Here is a 22182-nt window from a genome sequence, read left to right on the forward strand (position 1 = left end):
TGGTACACTTGTAATAAAACAAAACTAATTCACAAGTAACAAGATATAGGAGCTTGTATTAAGTAAGTAGATCAATAAAATTGATGTTTATTTACCTTACGGTAAAATGCCTTGTTATAAGAAAATAATCGAGTGTAACTCGTATCGATTTTCAAGAGTTAACTGCTGAAAATAGGCTCCCATATCCTGCTGAAAAGTTGCTTGTAAGTTAGTTTTGTCTTGTTTCAGGTGAACATATTTACACTAGAAATTAGAGAAGAAAACTGCATTTTGAGGTGTAAAACGCACCACTGTTGCTTCTTCAACACTCAGCTCAGTTAAAAATGGACACAAATTCAGCGTTCAGACAAAAACAAATAAAATTTGCACCATGCATGTTGCAGGATGTTCTTGCAGAGACAGTTAGCAGAGATATGCGAGACTGGTAGTGGTGTTGTGGCTCCTGAGCGACGCTTCACAGCAGCAGGATTAGAGCAGGTTGCTGGTTCTGAATGCTGTTTGTGTTTCCATAAAGAACATTTCTGTGGAATATAAATATAATGCACGGCTTGGCTCTGCTCGGCTCAGTTTGTTTGCATAAGTCTGAGTGTGTGTGAGGGCATGCGAGTGTGTTGAGCACTTTCTTTAAAGAAAAAAAAAAAAAAGGATGAAAACTCTGAAGCCCCGTTCAAAAATGGGAACCGAAGATGTTCAGAAGTAAAAATGTTGAGTCAGTTTTCCTGTCCGCTACTCACCGCAGGTTCAGGATTAGTAGTGGACTGTGTGAGACCGTGATCAGCTCTCCTTTATTTCCCAAACAAAACACTCCATCTGGCAGCTCCAGGCCAGTCCAGACCACATGATTCCCAACGCTGAGTTAGCGCGTTGTGTTTGAGCCGAGCAGGCCTCCAGTCGGGCCTCGGTCCCGGCAGCAGCTGGACCCGTTTCCGAGCCGAGGAGTGGCGTCATCAGGATGTGGGCGGCTTGTGGAGGATGCCCTGCAGGTCCTCTGGTAAGGCCAGGATGACGGCCTCGATGTGGGCTCTGAGTTTGGACAGAGTCCCCGGCCGGACCGGGAGCTGCTCCCGCTCCGCCTGGCTCTGCAGCACAAAACGTCAGAACTTTTGATTTTTAGAGCTTTAAAAAGGGCTAAGAAATAAAATGAAATCTTTTTCATACCATTTACAGATGTAATCAGTTTTAGTTTTTTGCTTCCTTTTCAAAAATGAAAAAATTTCAAATGATAGAAAACATTTCTTTTCTCCGGTGAGCATTAGAGCGACGCTATGAGAATTTTTTGCTTAATTAAGAGAATTTAGTCATAATATTAACAGAATAAAGAAAATTTTACCTACGCCTGTCACAATAAGCAAGAAGTAAATTAGCCACATAATAAATTAAAATGAGCTCAATAATTTGTGTTTGCTTGATTATTGTTTTTCTGTTTCTACTAAAAACTAGATGATAAAAGTCTTCAGTCTGGTGCCTTGACCTTAAATCCTTTTTTTGAAGGACAATTTTGTTTATAGAGACTTTATAATTAATTGTATTTGTTGTTTCTGTTTTTTTGGATATTTAAAACATTATATCGCTCCAGAGTTAAATCTTCATTTGATCTGTGAGAACAGATAAACGGTATTATCCTGCCGTTACCGTTAACTTCATTACTTTAAACTGGTGTTAAAACAACAATATTGTCATTTATTGCAATAACTTCTGGGACAATTTGTTATTGTGACAGGCCTGCTCATGCAGCAGCAGCAGCTTAATGCAATTTTAAGCAATAAAAAATTCCTGCTACTGATGATAATTTGATGCTGATGAATTGAAAGATTAAGTATTTCTACTAAGTATTAACTGTAAAACTTTTACCAAAGAGTAACGTCACGAGATGCTCAACATTCCTAATATAGATTTAAAATTTTTCTCATAAAAATTATCACTAATATCACTTTATTCTTATATTATTTTAACTTTGTCATACAACTTTATTCTGGTAAAAACATGTAAGAGCTCTACAAGCGAATGCTAAAAAAATCTCCCACTACAGCAACAGATGCCATCTGAAGCTCTCCACACCGAAGCAATGCAACGATGACTTGTTGCTGTAATTTCCAGAGCGCACCTGAACACAATCAGTTTTACTGGAGTTTGTGCTCACCAGTTTGTCTTTGAGCTTCAGAACCAGATCAACCACCTCCACCTCCGTGTGCTTCTGGATTCGCTGCTGAAGGTCCTGCAGACAGAAACAAAAGTTTCTTATTCCTAAACCTAAAAACAGTCACACTCACAGCAGGTTGAAAGGAATATTTTAATTTCACCAATAAACTTCTTTTAATGTGAATGTTTTATATATATAAAAAAAACAATATCTGTTAACAATAGTACATTTTAACCCCTTAATATATAATTGCACAAAAATGTATTATTGGTGTTTTCCTGTTAATCAGATGATAAATTAATTAGAAATTATTAGTGTGAATACTGCACCTGCTGCTACAGTGTACTTAGGTATGATGCTGATTAGATCCACCAGGCACTTAAGGAATGAAACAAACTTTTCAATTTTATTGACTTTGAAATTGCAATAATAAAAAAATCAAACGTGTTTTTAAACAACTATTGTTTTTTCATCATTACAGTGTTTTAAACACAGCTCAATACTGAAAGATCCCTTATTGGTCCTCACCGCCCTCCTGCTCTGCATGTTTTAGATGTGCCTCTATTCCAGAACAGCTGATTCAAATGATTGCGTGACCATCAAGTGCTGCAGAAGCCCGTTAATCACCCAGAGATACAATTCAGGTGTGAGGCAGAAGGGAAATACCTAAAACATGCAGGACAGGGGGGAGGTGAGGACCAGGGTTGAGAAACACTGGTTCACATATTAGTTTTATAATCTAAGGTAATCTTTTGATTCAAAGTTGCATCACATGCAGAGAATTTACTATTTCTACAAAGACACTTACATAATGCATGTTGCTTCCTAATAGTACTGTAACTCATTTGCCTCATGTCGCAAAAAATCTTCATACCCGAAATTAGAAATGCATTTAGAAATTTGGTCACATCTCTATTTTAATATAGATAGAAGAAGTTAACCTATTTAGATATTGCGGAATTTAGACCGGGGCTGAGACTATGTTCTAATTTACCAGTAAAATTCAAGCGGTGTGCCTATCTATGTTTAGTTCACAGTCCTTTTCAGGATATGAAATATTTTTAAACACAAACTCATCGAAAACAACCAAGTTACACTATGAAGTTCCACTCCACAAATGCAGAAGTGGTAAAACAGACAAAATGGGACGTAAAAACAGATCCTAACGATAAAAATGACCAAGCGGATCCAAACAAGCTGAATGTCAGCAGCTCGCTGCTGAGTTTGGTAGCTCCATGTCAAGTTTTCATTGAGTTTTGGGATGTAAAGAGAGACGCCTCAATGCCAGCTGAGGAGAACCAGCAGAGAGCATCTATCTCATTTTTACAACAGCGCCCCCGGTGGCTGGATGAATGAACAGGTCACATGTTGTAGAAGTTGGCTAAATTTCCCCAGTTATTTCTTCTGGTTTATGTTTTTTTCCAGAACTTTGTGGTTCTGGGGTTTCACACCAGTCATTTGTCTGATCGTCTCGCTCACCTCCTCACACAGGGCCTCGAGGTGCAGAGCCTCCAGTTTCTGAGTCATTTCTCTTTTCCTGCTCCGGAACCAGCCGTCAAAGTTGGGAGACTTTAGAAAATGCCTAAAAATACAAATCACAGGAGTTCACGCCGACTCAGAGGCTTACATCACTTTGTTTCTGCATGTATTCACATTTACAGAGCTACAGCTTTATTATACAGCAGCTGGCACCTGTAGAGTCCAATCCAGTCTCCTTTGAGCCTGGAGGTGAGCTGCGGTCCTGCTTTCTCCAGAGTCTTCATGAAGTCTGGCTGGACAAAAGGCCGGAGCTGAGGTGGACTCTTCCAGGGACTGATGGACTTCTGCAGAGGCATGAGGCTGGCCACGTATCGCTCCTGCAACGACCCGACTCGCCGTTTAACACCTGCTGTGTGCTTTCACGACGGATAAAACGGACGGCATTTACCAGAGGAATGATGAAGCTCTGAGTCAGCTCTAAAAAGTACCGTCGAAGAATCGCATTTTGAGCCGCCGACGGTCTCTTCTGTTGGACGCCCTGAAAAACAGAAGCAGACGGGTTAAAAACCGTTAATGCTTCAGGATTTTATTTTTAAACGGATATTATCAAGTGCTATAAGCAGGGTTTGTAGACTTTTTCCACAGAAACATTTAAGCATTTTCAACTACTAAACTTAAATTTACCGAAATTTTGGGTAAATTCATAATTAACAGAAATAAAGGCGTGAAAATGGCAATATGTGTGGAATTAATAGATTTATTTCTATAAATTTATTAAATATGATTGCTTCGTTAGCTAAGGGTCAGATCGCTGCGGACCCAAACGTCATGAGCCCAACTGGCAGAGGTGGGTAAAGTACCCAAAAACTTTACTGAAGTAAGAGAAGCACCACTTCAACATATTTTTACTCAAGTAAAAGTAAAAAGTAGCCGTCCAAAAAATTTGGTAAAAAGTCTGTTCAAGTCCTGAGTAACTGATCAGATTATCAATCATTTAATATTTAAAAACTACAAATGAACTAAAATATAAAGTTAAATGGAAATTTTGGCATTTTAAAGACCAAAACAATAATTCATAAAAATAACAAAAAATAAAAAGAAATGTTTCCAAATCAGTTTCTTTCAATTAAATAAAAAATGATAAAACTTTAACAGAAACTGCAGGTGTGTCTCTGTGTCTGGCGAGTTTCTGGTTTAAACATGTTAAAAATCCAGAAATTTTACTCAAGTAAGAGCAGAGATACTTTATAATTAAATTACTCAAGTAGAAGTAAAAAGTACAGTGTAGTGAAAATATCCCTTATTGTTCAAAAAAGTTACTGAAATAACTGTAAGTAGTTACTGCCCACCTCTGCCAGTTAGAGACTGATTAAGCCAGCAGTCATGTTTCTGCTGCAAGGCAACAACCCTCGTGTTGCTTCATGCTCTGTTACCCCTCAGCCAACAATCTGAGAAGAAATTATCCAACATAAATCTTCATGTCTTTGCTTCTGTCAGACAGAAGAGAGGCGATGTGTTCAAACAAGCATTAACTTCAGGAGATAAGAGATGTGATCTGCAGACGTTTTACGACTCCTTCAGCCCAGGCTGCTTTAAAAACACGCAGCAACAGGCGCCAGGCAGCGAAGAGTCGGGCTGTTACCTTCTGGAGCTGCTTGATGATTTCTTCGTCTTTGTTGAGATATGGCTTGTAGGCAGTGTACACACCTGTGATGAAAACACACTGAGATCAGTTTACAGAGGCAGGAATGAGATCAGCTGGCAGCTAAAACAATGAAGAGTCTTTACCGGGTTTGGAGTCCAGAGTTTTCAGGTTTTTCAGTTTCTTCACCTTCATCTGCTTGGCCACCTCTCCTGGGAGAAACAAACATTTAAAACCGAGGGGAGGATTTATCATAAATTACATGCATAATGTAGAATAAAGTTATTACTGAGTCAGTAAAGCTCACCTGCTTGCTTCATGTCTCCGATGCGGATGATGTGCGGCCAGTGCTGCAGAGTCTTTGCAAAGAAGGGATTGGTCACTCCCAGAATGACGGACGGCCTGCAGATTCAGAGACCAACCATTAATTCATGGTTATTAATTTTACTTTTATATATTTAACATAGTTAAATCTTTGTGAAAATGCAAACCATGTCCAGAAAACTAACATTGCCTCCCTGTACTTCCTGTTACACCAAGTGTTTCGTCTCTTACTGAATTTTTTTTGTCGTTTTTGACATTTTCTGCATCTCCAAAAATGGTTGAAATGGTTTTATTGAAAACAATTTTCTAATTAAAACACATCTGATTCCAGTTTTAAAATGGTGCTAAAACCTGTGAAGTTCAGTCAGACTTCAGGTCAAAACTCCTGACGAACCAGCTGGTTTTTCCTGATATGATGGATGATCTGCAGAATAAATAAATAATGTTTCTGTTTCAGCTGTCAACTAGATAACAGAGCTAGAAACTTGTTTATTGTCAGTTTTCTGTGGGGAAACATGTTTTATGTTAAAAATGCTGATTTTTCCCACTGCTTCTTATTGAATTAGGTCATTAATTGGTTCTTATAGCTAATTAATTATATATGTAAACTTTAGCAGCATTATTTAATAGTCTTATGAATAGTTGAGATGTTTCTGTGCATTAGTTACACAGACATCATTCATTAAGGTAACGGCAGCAGCTAGAAACCTGTCTATTGTCATCTCAGTGTGTAAAAATATGTAAAAATTTAAATATTTAGCAGTGGAATTAATTCTTTATTCCTCTATGTGACAGAGTAGCATGTAATGTTACGTTTATGTCTGACTGCATTGAACTAAAGAATCAGTAACACTGTCAGTTTGCTGAACGATAAATTACCCAAGAAGTTATTGCGATAAATTATAATATTGTTTTCAGACCATTTTCAAGTAATATGATAATGAGATCAATAAACTTTAACACTGGAGCTGGAAGACATTTTGAATATCCAAAATAAATAAACAATAGAAACAACAAATTAAATTAATTACAAAGTCTCTGTGAATAAAATTACTCTTAAAAAAAGGGCTAATTGAGACCAAAGTACCAGACTGAAAGCTTTTATCTTCCAGTTTTTGGTAGAAAGGGAGAAAAGAGAAAAACAATAAATCATGCAAATTATTGAGTTAATTTTAATTTATCAGTGCGATTAACAGATTTATTGGTTATTGTGACACGCATAGTCATGAGAGAAGTAACTGAAAATCCCTGCTGTGATTCTTTCTCCTGTTTGTTCAGAGTTTTAACAGTAAAGGGCGTGTTCGGCTCATTTTTACTCACGGAGCCTGCGTCCGGGTCGTGTACTCCTTAAACTCGCTGTCATGGATGGTGAAGTACGGCCTGAAGTCGCTGCAGTAACGCAGCGGAGAGACACAGCTGCAGAGAAACAGAGAGAGGAGGACAGGTTCATCTCAATAAATCTGTCCGTCACACCGACCCGTTCTCCAGGAGACGCTTCGAGATCTGCTGCAGCACGTCGGCTCCAGGCAAGCCAGAAACGTCTCGACTCACCTCACCAACGCCAGCACAGTTTCTGACGACTCAGCGGGCGATGGCGCCATGACGATCAGGGCCTCCCCGAGCAACACCAACTCCCAAAGCATCTGGATGTGGAAGAAGACCGGGTAGAAGCACCTGGACGGAGGAAACGTTTTATCAGACAACTGGTACAGAACAGAGCTGAAAATGTGGCATAAGCAGGAAGATTTTAGTTCACAAATTTACCTCTTCCTGAAGGAAGAAGAGTCAGACAGTTACAGGAAATGTTTTTTAATCTGATTAGGTTTGTTTAGTTCAAGGCTAAGGCTGTCGCAGTAACCAATAAGTCAACCAGAGCGATAAATTAAAATAACCAGGAATCAGATGTATTGTACAAATTTAGCATGTTTTTTTGTTTTACTGAGGGATAAATCAGCCAAATAACTGTGAATATCGTTTCCGAGCTGTAAGCAGGTTAACTTGCATAAACAAACCAGAGAACCATCTGACCTTTTCATATCGAGTAGCCAAGAGAACACGCTCCATGCAAAAGTTTCAGAAAACATTTAAGCTAAAATGAAAACTTTCTAACAGTTTGGGCTTTACTTCACCTCCAAAGGTGAAAGGCTTACAGACGCTGCAGTTCCACCCACTGAGCAGCAGGTGGAGACACACAGAGGCAGAACCAGTCTCACCTGAACAGGTCGACTTCATGGATCGTCGGCAGAATGATGGAAACCAAACTGTCGCCCTGAAAGCAGAAATCCCTCTTCAGCTCAATGTGTGAAACAAAATGAGTAAAATCAGACGCTGAGACGTGAATCCTGTCTGGGATCGTTTACCTGGGCTGACTGGACCAACTGGGAGGTTCCTGGTTTATCGTAAGAGGTTGGGATGCGAACCTGCAGCGGGTAGAAAAGTAAATATAAAAACTAAGGTCCGACCCATATCCTGCAAAAATAAAACACTGATGCATGGAACTAAATTACAACAAATCCACAAATAAAGTAATTTCAAACATTTTTATTGGCTAAGGTGAATAAATTTACTACTGTTAAAGGGGCTGTATTATGTGTTTACATAGAGCCAATTTATAGCACAATCAAGGAACTGTTTCCTTTCAATTGATGCTGTATTAATCAAATATTATTTAAAATAAATTTTACGTTGCTATTTAACACCTTGAAATTGGGCTCTGTCTCTTTAAAAGCTCCTCCTCTTTGTGAAACTCCGCCTCCAGGAAGTCAACATGGCTCCTCTGTTAACCCTTTAACGTTTTTACCAGGGTTGCACTGGAACTTCGCTCCTATAATGAGCGCAGCAGATGCTTGCTAATTGCTGCTGGCTAGTCTGAAGGACCCAGGTGTTTTGCACAGCTGAATGGCTGCCATGGAGATTAAAGTATTTCTCAAACATCCATGATGTTTGAGAAATACTGATGATGGAATAACATTATAACATATAACATTTTACATTATACTGCTCCAGCTACTTGAACTTGTTTCTTGTTTCTTCCCATCAGGCCTGTGTGGGACTACCTTGATGACGACGCCCATGATCGGCAGAGTCAGGACTCGTCCAGGATGCGGCGTCGGCCAGCGGTCGATGTCGTTACAAGCTAACAAACACAGAAAAAAGATTCAACGAAACGAAGGCATCCACTCTGGAATCGTCTCTGTTCTGTCGCAGCTAAACATAGACGGTAAAATCTAAGTGTTTTTAGCAGTCAGTGCGTTATGAACATTTCTGCTTTACATTACGAGCCAGAAAACACATTCTGATCCAGATGAAATTGTTTCGGATTAAAGAGAAACTGGTGTTAAATTATAAAGGCTGGTGCAATCAACTAACTCACTCTCTCATTCTTAGGTTACCTAGCAACTCATTCATTCTTTGGTTGCCTAGCAACGACCTGTTGAGTAACTTGCACAGCAGCAGTTTAATGTTTCGCCTCCATGTCTCATAACTGCTTAAAACAAAAAAAAACTGTGTGGAGTGAAAACTGTAGGTTAAATAAAGTTTGACAGAGTTTTAGATATTTAAAACTGAAAAACTGAACAATAATTATCAACATCAAATGACATGTAATGCTTATATTGTGATAAGTTTTTCAGCCAAGTTGTCCAACTCTATTAGTGAGTTAGAATGGCTTTATTCTGGACATATTACACATTTTGCAAATTTACAATAATTGTGACAAAGAACTACTAAGTTGGTAAATGTCAAAACAGCAGAGGACGACCAGAAGCAACTATTTTAATAAAACAGTTCTGCTAAAATGGAAAAAAATGATTTAATGTTTTCCCAGTGACTGGGTCGACAGACATCCCATTTTCATGACATTCACAAAAATGATAATTTTTCCTGAAAATGGTGAAACCTAAACTGATCTTCATTGAGCTTGAGATACTTTTCTGAGAAGAATGGCAACAATTTAAGTCTCTAAACGTGGAAAGCTGGTAGAGACCTCAGACAGCACAGACAACAAATAAATGCTTAGTCCTGTCACAATAAGCAATAAATCAATTAATCATATAAATTAAAACAAACTCAATAATTTTAATTTGCATGATTTATCGTTTTTCTGTTTTTCGTCTCCTTCTACCAAAAACTGGATGATAAAAGTCTTCAGCCTGGCGCTTTGGTCTCAACTTTTTCATGCTTTGACTGTTCCACATACACCCTGAGCCGACAGAGATGAAGATAGAGAGAAGCTGAGACTGACCAGCCTCCAGGCACGGCTCCTGTTTCTCAAAGTACTCCGGAGCCATGATCTTCAGCAGCGAGTGGAAGAAGGTCACATACGGCAGCTTACTGATCAGAACCAGAGACTGAAATAAACACAAGACATTCAACAACAACAGACAAAAGTCAGGAGTTATTCTGCAAGGTCGGTTTTACAAGCACTGATAAACGATAAGGAACATCACACTGTTCTGGGAAATGATGACTAATTTTTGATCTAAAAGATGCCAGGAAATTATTTATGTTTCCAGTAATTTGTTTCATATAATCAAAAAGAAAGGAAACAACGAACCAAGTTGGCCTTCCTAGTTGTTAAATCATTACAAAATAACCAAATACACAACAACAAATGTTTCATGGAAAAACTAGGATGCAGGTTTCATTGTTAATGTGGCTGAACCAACTTTAATGCATGATTTCATTGTCTATTTCCTCAACCAGCCATTTCAGGATCATCTCTAAGTCACTACAAAAAAAAATACAAAAAACACTTCCTGCTCACCTGAAATCATTCAAAGAATTTAAATGTGAGAATTTAACATTTCCCCAACTGCTAAATCTACACACGGTCTTATTTTAACTAAAAGGCAGCTGAATGACGACTAGAAAATCAAAATAACTGCACCTGTTCAGTGCAACAGAAGTGACATGTTGCCTGATGGTAATTAAAAACATGTGATTACAGTGAATTTATCAACACAAGTCGTCCGAGGAGAATGAATTCAGAGTTACAGGTTTTTAGTCAGAGCAGAGCTGCAGATCTCCACTGACCTTCTGGAAGTATCCTCTCTTCAGGGATTTGTCTCGAACCTGACGAAAGTACACATAGCCGTAGTAATGGCCTTGTTCCCGCTGCAACACAGAGACAAAGATACACACAGCTGCATGACAACGAAATAAACAGAAACAGAAGACAGCTGCAGAGAGAGATGGATGGAGAGAGATAACTACAGAGAAATATCTGGAGAGGTTGCTATAGAGAGCTAGCTAGAGAAAAAGACAGCTAACCAAAGAGACAACTAGAGACAGGTAGAGAGAGAGATGGCTAATGAATTAGCTAGAGAGATAGATAGAGGTAGATACTTTATTAATCCCCTATGGGAAATTAAGATCCCCAGAAGCTCAAAAATGCAATAAAAAGAGCAACAGTCAACATAAAATTAGTACTTTGCACTAAAAGCATTGCAGGGTTTCCCCCAGTGTATTATAAGCCTGGTGGCCCGCCAGGCAAGGCATTGGTTGTTTTTGTTTTCTGAAAAATAATAATAAAATGATTTCTTTTTCTTTCTTTTTTTTTTAAACCGGACTGCAAGCGTCGCTGTTGCACTGAGGTTTGTGCTGGTGGAGCAGAATTACTCCACCAGAAGCTTACTGAAGCTCCACATCTTAAAATCTGGGTTTGTAGTCACTTAAGGGGCCAAAAAGCCGGGAACACGGACCAATCACACCACTGGCGCCTCTGCATGTTGCCTCGTGCTCTGTCTGAAGTTTACCTCAGCTCGAATTCACTCAAACACAGGCTGAAGCCACATTAGCAGTAGGGCTGTTGTAAACGAATATTTTAGTAATCGAGGTACTCGAATCATTCGAGGAATCGTTTCAGCCCTAATTAGCAGCATTAAATTAAATCTCCCATTTGTTGCGCATCTCTGAGCTGTGCAGTAAATTTAACTCATCATGCAGGGCCGGTCCAAGGCTGTATGGGGCCTGGAGCAGAATTTGACTTACGGGCCCCTCTTGCTGCCAAGAACATATAAGAATAATAATTGTATTTTACTGAGATATATTTGTGAACAAACAGAGCTCAAACTCAAATATTAAACTCAGAGCACCAGATTGTTGCTGTGGTAACAAAACAATCTAACTATGAATATTGTTCTTTGAACTTTTACAAATTAAACTTTCCAGCTCCTTAAACTCTAAATTTAAATGTTAAACCATTTAAAATCTGTTAATTTATGTACTGAAACCATTAAATCAAATTTAGCAGCATTGATAATCTGAATAAATAAATGTTACATTTATGTATCTGTGTTAAAATATTTATGGGGCCCCTGAAGCCCTGGGGAGCCTGATGGAGCCGCTGGCTTAACTTGGATTAAACAGAAGTGCAAATAATTAATATTCATTTTAATTGTATTTTTTGATTTGTTGTTTTTAAGACTAATTGTGGGTTTAAATAGCTTTCACTAGCGATGTTTTCCAGTAAAATACAATTTACCCAGTAATATTTTTACATTTCCTCTCAACTTAACATCTTTTAATACAAAAACATGGTGGACCGCCTCGGCGCCCCGACCACCACAGAAAACTTTTTATTGCAGTACTATAAGAAACAGAAACAGTTTATAAGCTCATTCCTTTAGCCAAGGTGTTGGAGAACCTAAATGTCTCCTGAACCTCTCAGTTCTGCAGAGACGTTAGCCTCTCACTGCAGCTGCCTCTCTGCCCCAACAAGGTGTAATGGAAGGGATTAGCTGCTGCTGTTATTAATAATGTGGCCAAATGTATTCCTTAAGGCTCCAAACCTTCAGGCAGGGCGGCGCGTCTAGATCAGTGTTTTCCAGGAAACACCCAAGGGACGACTTCCTGTTGGATCCCTGTCGAAAGCGGAAGCAGAACTGCGTGTCGCCAAGGCAACCTAGAAACACAACACGAAACGCTGTTTGAAATGCTGCATCAGGTTAAAAAAGCTAAAGACAGGGATACAAGTCAGATACAAGTGTTACGTCTACTGACATTTCTCCTGAAAGCAATTAATCATTTCACAATATGGACATCAAACATGTTTGTCTGTTGAAGTTCATAAAGTCTAATTAAGAAATGTAAAGAAGGCTCCACACTACATACTAGCAGAGCTGCCTCCATGTCTTCCCACAGCACACCTCACCGCGCTGTCTTGTCACAGCACAGGTCCTGGACCAGCCTCACTTATTCTCTACTCAGTCCCTCTCTTGGCAGTCTAGCCTATGATTTTTCTGGATCAGAGATTTTTACACCAAGGATAGTTTAAATTTTTACTGAAATTGCTCCACAGAAAAAAAAGCTAAATGTCAGTTTGGTTCCTTTTTTTTGCTAGCTGCAGACCCACATTTAGTAATAAAAATCCTGTTTTGGTTTTATGTTTTATTTTTCTGAGAAATTGATTCCTTGGATTTTCAACAGCTGTAAGCCAAAATCAAAATAAACAGAAAAACATAAAGGGCCAGTATGTGTCTTCCAGGCAAACAGTGCATTTTATAGCATAAGAAAGTAGCTATGTTACCTCCAGCTGTTATAAAAATGCTACATATATCAAATATGACTTAAAATAATGTATTTCCTAATTTAATGCCTTGAAATTGGGCCTCTGTCTCTTTAAAAACTCCTGTTCTTTCTGAAACTCCGCCTTCAGGAAGTCCTCACAACATGGCTCCTCTATAAAAACCTTTAACAATGTTTTACCTGCATTGCTCTGAGAGGTAGCTCCTACAATCAGCTCAACAGATGCACAGTTCCAACAGGTGTTTGCTAATTACTGCTGGCTAGTCTGAAGGAGCCAAACGGGGGAGTTGCCTGGGAGGGCTGCTCTGTGAGGAGGAAAACCTGAAGCTTGGAAACTGCAACTCCGAGGAGGAGCTACGCCTTGAAGGCGGGGCTAGGTCCACCCAGACGTTTAGCACAGCTGAACGGTTGCCATGGAGATTAAAGCATTTATCAAATATGCATGAAAGAATCAAAGCAATACTCCAGGTATATTTTTGATAAGGAAATAACATTACATCAATACCTAAAGCTAAAAAATATATATATTTTACACACCACTGTTGCTTTAAAATTGATCTGTGTTTGGGCAATACCAGCTTCCCTTTTTGAAAGTGAAGCTGGTTTATATGTGTATAAATTAAGCTTTTTATGACTTTTTGATACATAAAACTTGATGGGACATTAACCGAAATCATTAAATCTCAAAGAATCACTTTCCTACTTTTACTTCCGTCACGCTAATTTATAATCTGGTTCTCCTGCCTAGAATGTTTTAATTTGCAGTATATACATGATTAATTTAATCTGACATCTCCTTGAAGATTTTGAAACACTAATAGCTCAAAATGCAAATTTCTATTGTTCCTATTGTGCATTACAGAAGATATTTATAATCTTACAAAGCCACTCTTTAGTTCTCTAAAAACAAGTGAAAACTTCTCCTCTTTTGCCTTCAGTCACCTTTGCATATCAAACCTAAAGTTATTCAAGCCAGAAATATTCATTTGTTTAGACGCATTTGTGAACTCTTGAGCGTCTTCCTGGTGTTCCAGGATCTTGACACAAACAGGAAGAGGAAAAGGGAAACCAGGAAGTACACAGTCACTGAACGGCATTTAACCTCAACCTGATCTTTGCACCCTCCCAGTTACCTCCTGGCGGATGGAGTGTGAGTCAAAAGATAAAATTAAACTCTGAATCAAAGTTTTAAGATACTGATGCCCTGATGGACTTTCGCAGTGTGGACAAATAAACAATCAGCTCCTAGAAGACTCCAGGATGTCGTGCTGCATTCAAGAACATCCACGATGAACGAATTCAAACTACTCCTCAGTTTGAATTCTCATGTTCAGCTGTCTTTTCTCGCTATAAAACATTTAAAGATTTAAATTAAATTTCTGTAATTCTTATTAAAGTTCAATTTAAAGAAATAAATATTGAAAGAAATTGATTCTCCCAATCAGCTTTTGGCAATTTACGTCACTCCATATTCCTCCTGGTGGCGCGTACGCTCGTCCACAAAATGGCTGAGAGAAAACATCAGAGTCAGACGGCTGTTCAACAATAATTTAAAAAGTATTCATTACCCAATTTACACATAATCATAATACTTTGACTTTTTTTAAATCTGCACCTAAAAATTAACTTAAGTATGAAAAAAACTAAAACTAGTACTATAACAAATAAGAACTAAACTAAAACTTAGCAATATTTAACTAATAATAACAGATATAAACAGCAAAGAACTTTTCAATAACCGTTTCTCTGATTGGTTGGATCAGATCCCTGTAGAAGCAATCACATGATCTCCACTACAATCATTGTGAAACACTTACCACCAATTGGCTGGACCTCTGTTGAATTAGCTCAGTCACTTTAAACGGAGGTGAATAATTATGCACTTATTTTATGTTTTTTACTTGATTATCATTTTGTAGAAATCATTTTTTACTTTGACATTAAAGAGCTTGTTTGTCAAAAAAGTCACATTTTGGTGATCAGGATTGATTTGTAAAAGCAATTAAAAAGGGAAAACATCTTTTTAAAGGCACTGTTCATACTGGAAGTGAAAGATCAGCCTGGTTAGCTGATTAGTCAGTGTTGGTTGGTTGAGGAAGCAAAACACAAATTTACCAGAAGTCGTTAGTCTTCATCCATCAGAATTCAATCCGAGTACCACAGCTTGTCAGAAAAGATCTGCGTTGCGTCACACAATCAATTAAAACATCTTTGTTATTTTCATGCGTCTCAGATTAAACCTTCCTTTTCCTGATTTAAACCGATTGAGCTGAGAAGCAAAATAACACTCCAACCACGTTTCAGAATGCGTTTCCCTTTTCAGAAAGCCAACTAAACACCAACTGATTTCAAGATCTAAATGTGAATTATGTGAAACATGGAGAATCCAAGATGCAGGTCTGTATTTTAAAGTCTCTTTGCTTCTAGAGCACGTCTGCAGGACGGTTTCTATCTACGTCTGAAAGCATTTTGTCCTCATCCTGTCACTGGACTGAAGGCTGAGAGTTCCTCATCTTCAACACTTGCTAACTCACAGAGAACAAAAACACACCTGAGGGCAAACTGTCGCTCTGCATTCACACGTAACGCCGCTGCAGCTTTACTCCGTCTGCAAGCGGTTTCAGGAACTGATCCACTTTGGTCTGCGTTTACTCTGAACTGGGTGAAGCATTTTTAAAAAGGTCACTGACTCCGTGGGGCTGACGGATAAACACTGACTTTTGGTAACACGCTGTTTGTTCTCCAGCAAATCTCTGTGTGCATACGCTGACAGTCAGTTGCACACAGGTGGACTAGCTACTGAGTTCTGCGTTTACATTACAAATGTGCACAAAACTTTAATATTCCACTAATAAAGAAAATTAAATAATGTATATGCATTTTAACTCAATTAAAAACCAATTTAAAACCACATGAGCAAGTTTGTTAATGCGGTAAGTAATTAAAAACCATCATCCTCCAACTACTTCCTGTCTTCTTCTTTGTCGCCTTTTCCACCATTCATTCGGTTGTCGATCATGAGACTCGTGTGAAAGTGTTTCCACTCCAGTTCTGTGAAATAAACCAATTGCAATACAGCAAAAAAAAAAGGAGGGTGGGGGAAAACAAAACTCATGCTATAGAAAAACTTTTTTATCAAAAAACGAGAGTTTGTTCGAAATTGGTGTGTTTAAATTAAACAAATGTATTTTTAAAATGTCAAATTGTGAAATAATAAGATGGATGGAAACACAGCTGGTGAAAACGGGTTGAAAGAGAATGAAAACCACAAATTCAGTGTCTCACAAAATTGGGATATTGTGGAAAAGTCCTAGCATATTCATAGAAAGTTGAGTGGAAGGAAAAAGTGTACCAGCAACAAGAATAACCGCAGCCCTGATGGGATTGTTAAGCTTCACCAGGACTGGACTGAGTCAGAACCTCTGGAGCCACTGTGCTCAGACAGACCATGGGCTACTTGACCCAGAATAATTAAATCTACTACTTGAAATATTTCTCTCTTTGTGGTGAATCAAGACAAGAGGTTAGCTTTCTGAAATGAGGGACAGAAAATATTATCACTGTTATTTAAAATTCACATTTTTCAAATGTTTATATTTCCATTCGGATTTCTAGAAACAGCCAAAGGATTTAAAAAACAAACAGCCAAATCACAATATCTCAGAAAGACTTTGTGCAAAAAATGTAATGAACATATTTAGTATTGCCCGTAGACCTATCCTAACCTGTTAAACAATATTAATTTTTTTTAGATGTGCCTGTAGACGGAGGGTCGTGTTCAAAGTGGTATGAATAAAGTATGATTTAAGTCAATTTTGCATCTGGAACCTTATGGGTAACGACTGTTTTGCACCGAGAACATAAAAATATGTGAGCTTAACTGGTTTTATTCCCAGTTTGTCGGATAATGTCAGTCAGGCTGTTCATGTTCATAAATTAAAATGTAATAATGGTGGACACACATATTTCTAGTTAGAATCTAACTTCGTTTAAACAAAAGCGCTTAGCACAGGGGCGGGCAATCCAGTTCCTCGAGGGCCGGTGTCCTGCAACTCTTAGACGTCTCCCTGGTCCAACACACTTGAATCCAATGGCTGAATCACCTCCTAAGTGCAGTCAGGTTCTCCAGAGACCTGCTAACGACCTCATTATTTGACTCAGGTGTGTTGAAGTTGAGACAGATCTAAAGGTTGCAGGAGGCCGGCAGTCCAGGCCTGGAGTTCCCACCTCTGGCTTAGCATGAATTAGTCTTACGATGGCATTTCATCTTATCCATCCATCCATTTTCCATACACCCTTGTCCCTAAGCGGGTTGGAAGCGGTGCTGTTGCCTATCTCCAGCCAACGTTCTAGGCGAGAGGCGGGGTCACCCTGGACAGGTCTGTCGCAGGGCCATTTCATCTTATATGAAGCTTTAATTTTTCTGGTGCAGAGAAGAGAAGGAAGCTGCTGAAACAGGAACTCACCTGAGTTGGAGTCTGGGAAGGAAAGGTAGCAGATGCTTGTTTTCTGGAAGAAAACATTTATCTCATTAACTTACTGCTGACAACAGCATCAACACCAAACATGAGATTATTCTTCTTTCCTCTGCATCTTTCACTCCTGTGTCACCAACAGCTTTGTACAGAAACTGTATTTCTTATTTTCTTCGAGTTTGTTTCAAAATGTTTAAGTATCAGATTCTAAGTTGGATTTATGTCTGGACTTTGACTAGGCCATTCTAACATATGAATGTGTCTTGTTTTGCTTTCCGGCTGTATGTTTACCCCAGTTTTAAATGTTCTGCAGCCTCTGACAGATTTTCCCTTGGGCTCTCAGAGAAAAGATTTAAATTAAATTACGCACATGAACTACTGTGACTTTTCAAGCAGGTTAACTGCTGAAAGGTTTTCCACTCCTACAAAACTATATTGTAATATAAAATCACATAAAATGGGAATAATTGTATATGATCAGATATTGAACAAACTATCACAGTGCTACTTAGAGATCTCATATTTTATAATATTTACAGTGATAATGACAGAAGTGACATTAAAAATATCTACAACTTCTTTGCTGTGATTTATTAGGTAACCACAAATACTTTTCCAAAAAAAAACATTCTGATTTTACAGGACTTCAGTTACATAAATATGTCATATTTTTGTTACTAAACAATACACAGCAACTGTATTTAATCACATTTTCAGCTTATTGATATTTGTTGATGCTCTAATGAAAAATGCCCATAATATTGACCGTTTCTGTTTTTTATTTTTTGACCACAATAAAAATAAACAATATGAAAAATGTCTACCCCTTGTGCTATGGATAAACTGTGTGACTTGGATACAGCCAGGTCCAATGAAGTTTGACTCACCTCTTTCTCTGACAGTTTGGAATGATGAGGATAAATTACCTGGAAGAAAATTAAATGATAAAACAGGAGTTCATCAGTTTTTACCTTTTAACTAAACATAATTTAAAGCAGGATCTTGTCTCAGGATGTATTACTTGTGTAATATGTGCAATTTAATTATTTTTTAATATAGTCTGGAGTGGAAAAACAACAGAGTAAAAACAACATTTCTATCTTTTTTCCCTCACTGTCTGAAGTCAAATCAGACCAAACTTTTCTTGTTTCTGGTCAGTTTGAATTAACAGAACTACTTTTATCTACCAAATGCCACAGAAATGATAAAATGTATCCTCTCTGTGACTGGACAAAGTGTTTTGGACCAGTCTAACTTTACGAAAGCTGACATTTCAACAGAAACTTAAATGAAAACCATTTAAAGTCTTTTTACTAAAAATGTTCAGTTAGCTTAACATATTTTTGGAGAAACTTCTTGCTGTGAAAAACTTGCAGCTAAATCTGAGTGAATAAAAATTAGTTTGTATTACTTTCCAGGACATAGCCAGAGCCTCCAGCAGCTGCTAACTAAAACATTCAGAGCCGAGTTGTTTTTACCTCCACCGCCTGGCCCAGCTCCAGGTCGAAGCCGACCACACAAATGCAGTGCAGCCAGGAGGAAAAGCGGTCCCACGGCAGGAGGAAAGCCTCCTGCGACTCCTCGTCGCCCCCCGTCCCCGGTGGAAGGGTTATCTCCTCGGCCGGGGAGATGCTGCTAGCGTCCTGGTCGTCCAGGTCCTCCGGCTCTTCAACCTGCTCCCCTACCTCCTCCGGCCCCTGCAGAGCCATGACCACGACCCGACACAAACGTCCAGGTGCTCCAAGGACTGTTAACGATCTGATAAATTAAGTTTTTCTACCCAGAGTCCTGCTGGAGGACAACAGAAAGCCGCAGAACAAAAACAGAAACCAGTGACTTAGCTAGCATTTAGCATAAGCAGCTGGGCCAATACGTAACAACGTCCTGTCGTTACACCTCGTGACGTAATGACGCATAATCCTGACCGTTATGTAGTTATTCAAATAACTGCAATTTCTCTTGCTGCCTCACTACTTCAGATTATCTAATAATGCAACCTTTACAAAAAAAAAGCTAATTTCATTCATTCATGAATATATGGAGGGATATATGGCAACTGAAAAACGAATTCTGACTTTAATTTCAGATTTTTGTTTAAAAAGTCAGAAATTTGAGATGATAGTCTGAATTCTTTACCCAAAACCTTTATTTTGTACGGCAGTGTGTACATTGCTCTGCTCCAGATCCAAGGCATAAAGTAAGCCCCATAATTGGATGAATCACTTGTTCGGCCTGAGTGTCAGTCTGAGTCAGGACCAAAGGAGTAAATCAGCTTTATCCAAATCCTTTAATACATCCTCCACTGAGCAAACAGACGGATGAAACAACCTGAAGGGAGACTCTGATTCCCATTTAATTAATCAAAATTTTACTGAGCAAATAATAGCAGTTTACATGATTTATTTCTGTCAACAGAGAATCGGTATAAAAGATCATAAACATGTCATAATATGTATGACCTAATACATTTAAAAAAAGAGTAGAATTTCAAAATGATGGTAATTTTTTATTTTATTTTATATGCCATAATGCGAAGCACAATAAAGTAATTTGTAAAGTTAACTAATTATATTTTAAACACAAACTTAAAAATACATATATTTTTAGAGATCCTTAAGATTGACATGGACCAGATCTTGTTTTTAAATCCTTTCACATCATCTTCATCGGCGGAGAATTTAGTTGCACATTTAAATTATTAAATATTTATTTTTCTTGGCACAGTAAGAATCATAAAATAGGCAATAATGTTATTTTTTATAACAATGTGGAGACCAGAAATGTCATGTTCAGCAAAAACTATAAATTACTTTTTGTCACACACTTCTTACTTTTTATCCTATATTAACGTTTTATTATTCATGTTTATTAAACATGAATAATAAAACTTTAACATGCATAATTTATCACTTTACACATACTGTATCCGCCTGCATTTTTCTAATTTATTTTATTCTTTCCTCATATTGATTTCAAAGGGGAGATTCTAATCTCTTGAGCATATTGAAGTTTTTTTCTATTTTTTTTCTCCAATTTATCCTTAAATGGACACTTATAAATGTAAAATACTCCCTGTGGTTCTTTGTAAGTTACACAGCTGAGCAATAAGAAGATAAAACACAGTAAGATGCTGGCAAATCTCCGATAATAGCCAGACTGTTGGCACAGTGACAGCTGGTCCCTCTGGTTGCTCTGCAGGAGGGCTGGGCAGAGCTGCAGAGATGCAAGGACCAGAACCAGGTCCATCTCCTGACAAAAACCTGATCCTGAAAGTCGGGACGCACTAATATTAATAGGGAAAAAATGAAGAATAGTGGAGGACAAATAATGCATAATGAACAACAAAAAACTGGATCAGATGTACTTTATTTATCCCAGAGTTGGGAAATTATTGAGCGGCAGCAACACCACCATGACGAACAGAAAACAGACAAAAAGTAAAAATAAAATGCACATAAAATGTAACTTTCTTTTCAATAAAATAAAAGTATTATTTAAAAGTGTACATTCATGTTTTGTGTAAATGGAGCAATGATGATAAGAAGCTACCAGTAAATATAATATAATATAATATAATATAATATAATATAATATAATATAATTTTCTTAACTCTAAAGCACAAAAAACATGAATCTTTGAACACAATTGCCAAAAAGAGTAAATAAACAAATAAGCAGTGTAATTTATATGTTGGTCTAATTTACGTTCTCAGTATTAAAGTTAATATATACTTATAATTTTGCTTGTTAATGCTTGATTGGTGAGCCTTTATGCCAATAGAAAAACTCCAAAGTGTATTTTTCAGTGGTGAAAATTTATTTAATTTAATAAAAAATTATTTTGTCCCATATTTCAATAAACAAAGGGTGAAATAAGTAAAACTATGGGGGGTTGATGTGAGGTGTGGCTGTTTCATCATCTCATCCAGTATTGATTTAGTCTCAGGGTTCGGTTCACCAAAGAGCGGACAGGGAGATTTTGGAGCTATAAGCAGAATTTGATCTCCTCCAACATCACCCACACTGTCCTGTTCCCTCCTGTTCTCCCAGCTCCTAATAAACAGCCACAAAGATGAAGAATTGTAATAGAAACTGTAATCTGGTCTCATTATGAAATGTTTGAAATGGTGTCAAAGTTGGAAAAACTCCACCCCTGACATTTTATAAATCCTTTCAGTATAAACAGCAACACAAAATTAAACATATACAAAAATTAGTGTGACTATTGAAGAAGTGATACAAGAAGGACAAAAAACACTTAATTTCAATCATTAAGTGAAAATTCTGGTGTTGTAAAATGTAACTCAAAACCAGATGTTAGTAGAGTAACCCAAAAATTTTAGTAAACTAAGAGTAGCTTTACTTTAAAAAAGTCAAAAGTTGCCGTCAAAGACATAAAAATAAAACACCATTTTGTAAAATGATATAATCCGAAAGAAAAATGTATACAATGTACAAAGGCACAATTGTACATATTATGTTATTTTATAAACTAAAAGGAAAATACAACAATGAAGTTGCGCTTTAACATAATCTGTGAGTCTTTGCTTCAAACAATTTTCATTTGTTCTTCATTTTGTGAAGTTATTCGCTTT

The 22182-nt window shown here is 37.7% G+C and overlaps 1 protein-coding gene across 2 annotated transcripts in view; it reads right to left on the reverse strand.

Annotated features, from left to right (window-relative positions):
* Positions 1-719: 719 nt before the first annotated feature.
* dennd6a (DENN/MADD domain containing 6A) overlaps positions 720-22182 on the reverse strand; it is a 29169-nt gene continuing 7706 nt past the window's right edge. The window contains exons 1-19 of one of the 2 annotated variants that reach the window (XM_007575725.2): positions 19066-19483; positions 18475-18513; positions 17579-17621; positions 12377-12489; positions 10620-10700; positions 9829-9934; positions 8642-8721; positions 7946-8005; positions 7799-7854; positions 7137-7259; positions 6906-7001; positions 5569-5663; positions 5408-5473; positions 5262-5326; positions 4068-4157; positions 3833-3996; positions 3620-3722; positions 2141-2215; positions 720-1079 (exon numbers count right to left, since the gene is read on the reverse strand). In XM_007575725.2, the coding sequence (XP_007575787.1) occupies positions 948-1079; positions 2141-2215; positions 3620-3722; positions 3833-3996; positions 4068-4157; positions 5262-5326; positions 5408-5473; positions 5569-5663; positions 6906-7001; positions 7137-7259; positions 7799-7854; positions 7946-8005; positions 8642-8721; positions 9829-9934; positions 10620-10700; positions 12377-12489; positions 17579-17621; positions 18475-18513; positions 19066-19296 (1818 nt within the window). In that variant the 5' untranslated portion in view covers positions 19297-19483 and the 3' untranslated portion in view covers positions 720-947. Of the gene's footprint in view, positions 1080-2140; positions 2216-3619; positions 3723-3832; positions 3997-4067; positions 4158-5261; positions 5327-5407; positions 5474-5568; positions 5664-6905; positions 7002-7136; positions 7260-7798; positions 7855-7945; positions 8006-8641; positions 8722-9828; positions 9935-10619; positions 10701-12376; positions 12490-17578; positions 17622-18474; positions 18514-19065; positions 19484-22182 lie in introns of those variants that run through there. The other variant, XM_007575726.2, reaches the window with a different exon arrangement.

The sequence above is a fragment of the Poecilia formosa genome, unplaced genomic scaffold (assembly GCF_000485575.1).
Source record: "Poecilia formosa unplaced genomic scaffold, Poecilia_formosa-5.1.2 Scaffold387, whole genome shotgun sequence".
Classification (NCBI taxonomy): domain Eukaryota; kingdom Metazoa; phylum Chordata; class Actinopteri; order Cyprinodontiformes; family Poeciliidae; genus Poecilia; species Poecilia formosa.